Source organism: Eleginops maclovinus, chromosome 5 (genome assembly GCF_036324505.1).
Source record: "Eleginops maclovinus isolate JMC-PN-2008 ecotype Puerto Natales chromosome 5, JC_Emac_rtc_rv5, whole genome shotgun sequence".
In the NCBI taxonomy this organism is placed as follows: Eukaryota; Metazoa; Chordata; class Actinopteri; order Perciformes; family Eleginopidae; genus Eleginops; species Eleginops maclovinus.
Genome location: NC_086353.1, coordinates 706,841 through 713,856, shown reverse-complemented (window position 1 = coordinate 713,856; position 7,016 = coordinate 706,841). Strand labels below are relative to the sequence as shown.

Here is a 7,016-nt window from a genome sequence, read left to right as displayed (position 1 = left end):
TCTCTCTCTCTTTCTCTCCCCCTCTGTATCTTCATCCTGCTGAGTGAGATCAGAGAGGAGGAGGAGGAGGGGGCAGGGGGGGGGGTCGTTTCAAGGGGGAGGTGCCAGGGCTTCCTGCGGGGGTTGCCTGTGTGAACGCTCCCTGTATGACAATGCTGCGCATCAGGGCCTCAGCACGACTCCCTCAGTACACACACACACGCACACACACACTCTCTCATGCTGCACCGGCATGCAGCAGCGATAGCAGAGGCATCCCTGTGAGCAGAAAAAGATGGAGAGAGCGAAATGTCTCCAGCCTTCCTCTCCATCATTAATAAGTGATGGAGGTGGAGGCACCGCGTGCTTTCCCGTGATCATGCAAGGCTTGTCCACAAGCAGCAGCACCCCCCCTCCCCCACGACCACCACTACCTCCACCACCCACCTCTTCCCGACACTCACTTTCTCTCGGTGCTGTCAGTGAGCGCCCGTTAGCAGCCACTGGTCTCCGGGAATCAGATGACGAGCAGATCCAGGGATGCAGACGCGCTGTGACGTTGAGAAGGCGTCCTGCACATAATAGCACGGCAGCGGCTCTGTGACACACAGCGAGTGACCTGAGGGCAGCAGAGGAGCTTTAGAAGAGATCTATTACTCATACTGCAAAAACTACTCATCTGCCATCCGTGGAGAAATGTGTCAGGTTACATTTAAGATCAACACAGAAAGGATGCATCTTAGATTCGTCAGTGTAAAACCTGTATGCATCTGTATTTCTCCACTGCCTGTAATATTATGTAACCTTAACAGATACAGGAGGGACACTGTGAAGAGTGTGTGGCAAATAAATGTGTTTAGGTCCAATTTGTTGCTTAGTGTTACAGCTTTGTATAGCTTATCAAACTATAGGAGTTCTCACAGGTTCATAGAGAGAATTCTCATTTAAAGCACTGAATTATCTTCCTGTTGGAATAAGACATCAATACTAAACCACAGCTTTTAAAATATACTCAAATTCTACCATCTTGATTACTACTTAGACAACATTAAAGACCCAAATCCTCCGTCATTAAGGCTTCTGCACATACAGGGGATTGGAGATCTTCTATGTTTCTATATGGTTTGTTTGTCTGAGATATGAACAGTGAATTAGACGTCTCATCAGGTCAGAGGAGGCAGGTAGGGAAGGAGCATCGTGTTGGTGCGATTACCCTTCGACTCATTTTGATGAGTCGATGACTGATTTCAGCCACTTTTTGGGATTGAATTACTTGCTCAAACATCTCTAGAAACTACCTTATTCTGGATTGTGTCTGTCAGAATTGTAAGGCAGATTTTTCACAAAAACCACATAGAAGGAAGGAAGCAATATTTACTGTAGATTGAAAAACCTAAGCTACATTCTTTGGACCTTAGTGTGACGAGAGGGAAACACTTGGAGAACAAACAAAAGTGCCTGTAAGAGAAGAGAAAGGAGGCTGTGGCTCAGTGGGTTGGAGTGCTTGTCTTCAGATCATTGAAGCACTGGTTCAATCCCCACTGCAGTCAGCATGTGGTTATATCCATGGGCAAGACATTCACCCCAAAATTCATCCTGGGGGGATTGTCCACAGTTGCTTTCTGTGAATGAAGAAACATATTTTTAAACATACTTTGGACCTATAGTTTTACGAAAGGGAAACACTCAGACACCCGATACTATTTCATGTAATACAAACCATAATGTCGTTAAATTGCTCAGCGTCAGGTTATCCCCCTTCAAGAAGTTTTGCAAGACTCTTTATCCCACTTCTACACAGTTTGTCTGAGTTTGCCTTCAGATCCTTTCCAAAGCCACCATATGTCCTGGTTTGAGTCCTCCACCGACTGATTTCCAGAATAGACCTCCAAATGAAGAGTGCTTACCTGCCAAAGCTAGAGGAGACAGACAGCGAGCAGAAATCCCATACACTTCCCAGCATTAAACAGATGGAGGTACAGGAAATGAAGGCCGTCTCTTCCAAAGGCTTTCAGGTGGAGCTTTAAACTCCGGTTTCAGCACTTTGGACAGCGCCACAAAACCCTGGAAACATGTCAGTGTCTGTTTCAGCTCCATGGACAGCGACAACGTGACTAAAGTTGAGGTTTTTAAACTCCGTTATCGTTCATACTTTCATTACATAATGGTTAAAAATACCTCAAAGAGTCCATTTGAAAAGGCTTCTCTGTCCACTGTGTTTTTATGGGTTGCATTAATCTATATTTCCACCACCACCTTCATTTCCCGGCTCTGGAGAGGTGACAGCTTGCTGGGTTTAGCCCATGCAAACAGCTTGCTGAACTGCATCAAAGACGACTCAGATGCCAGCGCCAGACTGACAGACGGCTTGGAGGAGAAGGGAGGAATGAAGGGAGATTAAAAAAAACCGCTTTCAAATCGTCCTCAAAATAACAGTACGTCCTCAAAAAACAAACTAACAAACTCCCCAAACTCTCCTCCTGGCTGCACGGATGAAACCATGGTCCAACTTACTTTATTGGCAACATCTTTTTTTTTATGAAGAAATCTACAAAAAGCTCCAAATGAAGCCGAATAAAAGGCAATGGTTATTAAATCCTCCAAAGGAATCCCATTTGTGCAGATTGTATTGTTACATTTGGCTTCAGACAGGGTTACATAACAGCATGTACTGTCAGATTGGAGATACGAGTAGAGGAATTAGAGCTATTGATCTGAAAATAATAAATATATAAGCTCTTGTTTTGCTGGGAAGATTCCCAATATCCAAAATTGTTCAAAGATATTGTCAAACATACAAGGAATGTGCTTGGTGTGTAATGATGCTAACATAAACTCAGTAAGAAGAATAAAGTTGTAAAAAAAAAAGGAAATATTAAACTATTAAAATAACTTTTAGAAACGAACAAAAAATAAAAAAGCAAACAGAAATATTTACAAAAATAAATAACATAAGTACAAATAAGGAAGTACGACAAGAAAAGGAAAGTTACTCTTAAAAATAACTTAAAACTGAAGGTAAAGTGCAGTTTCAAAATGATGAAATGACAATAATGATATATTTATTTAGCAAGCGCTCATTTTCTCTAAGTTCCCTGTATACGACCTCCTCCCCCCTCCCCTCATGGCAAAGCCTTCTGCTTAACTTGCTCATTTTGTGACGGGTTGATTGGAGAGTGCTGTTGGTGCTTCTGACACGTGGTAAACATTGGCTTCTCCTGCAGGAGCCTCACTAAATCCGTCAGCTGAGACCAGCTTCCGTCAAACATCAAGAGCAGGTCAGTCAGGCCTTCTGATGAGGGGAGGCTTCTTAGGCAAACAATAAGGTCATTCAATCTGGTGTGTTTGGATTTCTGATCAGGTTTGAAGTGTTGTGTCTAAGGATGCATGTTGCCACCTTTCCTTTTCAACAGAGGGGATACTTGTTGACGTTTGGTCATGGGTGGTAATAGGTTGGTGCTGCACCTCCTCCTCCTCTCCGCCGATAACTCTGTCACTGATTTATGTGATTGTGCACACTTGGAGACAAACATATTTGTATTTCTTTAAAAAACAAATGTTTTTCTCGTTTTTTTTTTCTTATTTCCTGTATTTTGTTGTTATTTTGTATTTATTATGATTAAAACCACTTTATTTGTTGGTTTATTAAGCAGGGATAGTTCACATCATGCAATGCAGTTAGCTAAGGGGTTGGAAAGTCACCATAAAAACAAAGTTCATAAAATCATAAGAAGCATGAAGGCTAAAAATACAGTACAAAATAAAAAGCAACAAGATCAAAGCAGTACAGAAATACAGAGGACAACATCTGGCTCATTTCCCCGCGAAAAAACGTGTTGGGTGGATGAAGTCAAAGGAAGATGAGTGTCCACACCAGTCAAAGGTTGGTCGAGTTTTGAAATGTAGAGTCTCTGAGTCTACCTGCCGCACCTCACCATACCCAGCTAACTCATACATCTCGCTGGTGCGCTATGGGGAGTGGGTTGGAGAGGGGGAGGCTCCGGGGAGGCGCCGTGCGTCGTGCGCTGCAAGGCTTGGCCACGGATGTGCGCGCGTCGCTCGGTTCCCGTCAGACTGATCAGATGCTCAGCGCGCGCGGCTCACCCCCGACGGCTGACTGAACGCACGAGAGCCCGGAGAGAGAGAAAAAAGCTCTCCTATCGTCGGGTTTTTCTTTCGTTTCCAAAGCTGGGAATACACAGCCTCCGGACCCACTGCTTGTTGGTTAACGTCCCCCTGGGGGGTCGAGGGAAGAAAAACAGGGAGCGATAGAGAGAGCAGGAGAAGCTGGACTTGCTGAAGCCTCTCTCTGGTTCCTCGGGGGCGATGCTGCTGCTGCTTTTGGGCGGGGAAGGTGCACGGTTTCCCGCAGGCGGAGAAGATGCGAGCTCCAACACACCGCCGCCGTTTTATTTTCCGAGCCAGAATTGATGAAGGTGATGCTGCCTCCCCCAGTGGTCTTTTTCTGCTCCTCCGGATCCTACTCGTCCGGGAGTCTTCTTCTTCATCTTCTCCAAACCTTGGATTATAGATAATTTTTAATTTCATCCACTGTTTTCTTTTTTGGGGGGGAAAGTGAGCAAGAGATACATAAATTGGTAGATTGAAGGTGTATTTTCGTCTCCAAGTGCGCGCAATCACGCCCAAAATCAGTGACCGACGCCTTGGTGAGGAGGAGGAGGAGGAGGAGGGGGAGGGGGAGGAGGAGGAAGAGGAGAAAGGGGGGGATGCCGCACCGTCCATCACCAAATATCAACAAATGTCACCAGGCTCGGATTTTGGGGAAGCCCCCCTCCGTTGGCGTGTAACCCAAGCGGCGTGGCGGTGGCAGTGAGAGGGGAGAGCTGCCACAGTAAACAGTGCGGATATATGGCACACCGAAAAATGAATTATTAAAGATTTTACTCTTATCTATTTCTATTTTTATCTCGCAGGAAGAAAAAAAAAGGGGGGACCTGGGGAGGAGAAAACTGCAGATCCTGTCAAGATGCACTAGGCTGGTTGAGAGGGGAAAAGACGCAGTCTCCAGCTGTAGGGGAGCAGTGGGGATGAGAGCAATATTTACTGAGAGCTATGCATCCTTATCGCATGATTTAAAGGTGTTTGCCTGTTGAGATGCAAAAAACTAATCCAGAGAGGTTTTTCCCGACAGAAAAAGATATCATTTTTGACGGAGAGGAAACGCTGACGAGATAAGAACATTTTTTGCCACAAAAAAATCCCATCGTGTTTATTTTTCTGCCTCAGAAATTACATAAACACACATTCATATTCCGAACACACGATAGAGACACCTTTCCCTCTCTCTTTCTCAAACCACCCCCCCCCCCCCCCCTCCATCCCCTCTCCCATCTCCTCCTCCTTCCCCCCTCCCTCTCCACTCACAAATGGAGGTATCTTCTCGGCGCTGAAGATCTGGGAAGGAGACTGAGCACAGATAGATAGGAGGAGGAAACAGAGAGAGCAGGACTCCATTCTGCATGTGTGTTTGGAGATGATGGGGTGGTGGCATGTGGAGGTGTCACTCTGAGGTCCCCCCCCGGCTCCTTCCTAACCTCTGGCGTTTGGTGTCTGCAGAATGGCGCGTTTTGGAGACGAGCTACCCAACAGGTATGGAGGAGGAGGAGGTGGTGGTGGCGGTGGTGGCGGGGGTGCCGGCGGACAAGGGGGGCCCGGCCGCGGCGGCAGCAGGCAAGGGGGGCCCCCCGCAGGGCAGCGGGTGTACAAGCAGTCGATGGCCCAGAGAGCCCGGACCATGGCCCTGTACAACCCAATACCCGTCCGGCAGAGCTGCCTAACGGTCAACCGCTCCCTCTTCCTCTTCAGCGAAGACAACTTTGTGAGGAAGTACGCCAAAAAGATCACCGAATGGCCATATCCTTTCATATGAGGTACCTGTGTGTGTGTGTGTGTGTGTGTGTGTGTGAGGTGTGGCCTAGTGGAGAGTGGATTATCCAACTCCTGCAGGCTGGAATCTGTGTGTTTTCTAATTATTATTTCATGGCGTTGTGTTTTTGCTCTTCCTGCAGTGTTTGTGCTTTGCAATGTTGTGACATGTTACGTGATGTTTTTGCAAAAAAATTGTGTCTGGGAATGTTCCAAATACAGGATACATGTTGCCAGGTAAAACAAAAACTCAGTCCCTTACAGGTAGCAATCACTTAGCCTTTTGATATTTCCATTTGGTTAACTTTATGCTTCTATTCCACCGTATTTCAGAAGGGAAAACCTGTCCCCACTTCACATTTATTTGATAAAAGTAACATAATTATTTCTATTAATCCAGATTTGTTACGTAACCAGTCATTTAGCTGACACGTTTAGTCGAGGAGACTTAAATAAATGCTGTGAGATGTTGCATGGAGTGTTTGGATAAAAATGGTGTGCAGGAAATTCTGGTTACATGCCCCTATAGCACAGTTAGTGTGTGTCCGTGTGTGTGTGTGTGTGTGTGTGGAGGAGTGTGTGTGAGGTGTGGCCTATAGTGGAGAGGTTTGCTGTGGATTATCCAACTCCTGCAGGGTGGAAGTTTGGTGTGTTTTTTTTATTAGTTCATGGCGTTGTGTGGTGTGTGTTTGCTCGTTCTGCAGTGGTGTGTTTTGCAATGTGGTGATGTGTAATACGATGTGCTGGAAAAAACATATTAGCTACTTCCAAAAAACAGGCTAAATGTTGACAGGAAAAACAAATTGTGGTTGAATGCCACTACTCAAGTACAGTAAGTTGTTCAGGCACCTGCACTTCAACTGTGTACTTCTATTCCCACGATATGTAGTGTGAAAATGTGTTTTTTACTCTGCATTTGATCGCTAAAATAAGTGCCTTTGTAGATGAATTAGATTACGTATCATTTAGACACTTTCATTCCATGCATCTTGTGATTACATGTGGTACACGTGTTCGAGAAAAAGCAGGGAATGAGATGAGCCGATGTCTGATGCAGGTTGGCTGTGTCAGGTGTCCATGTTTAAACACTTTATTCTCAAGAACTGTTGAACTGACGGATTAATGACAGATTTAGCTTTTAGCTCATTTCC

General features: G+C 45.5%; 1 protein-coding gene across 1 annotated transcript in view; it reads left to right on the top strand.

The window, feature by feature from the left end:
* The first annotated feature begins 5,357 nt into the window (after window positions 1–5,357).
* Window positions 5,358–7,016, top strand: part of cacna1ab (calcium channel, voltage-dependent, P/Q type, alpha 1A subunit, b) — a 120,616-nt gene continuing 118,957 nt past the window's right edge. The window contains exon 1 of the mRNA XM_063884379.1: window positions 5,358–5,853. Within this exon, the coding sequence (XP_063740449.1) occupies window positions 5,558–5,853 (296 nt within the window). The 5' untranslated portion in view covers window positions 5,358–5,557. The remainder of the gene's footprint in view (window positions 5,854–7,016) is intronic.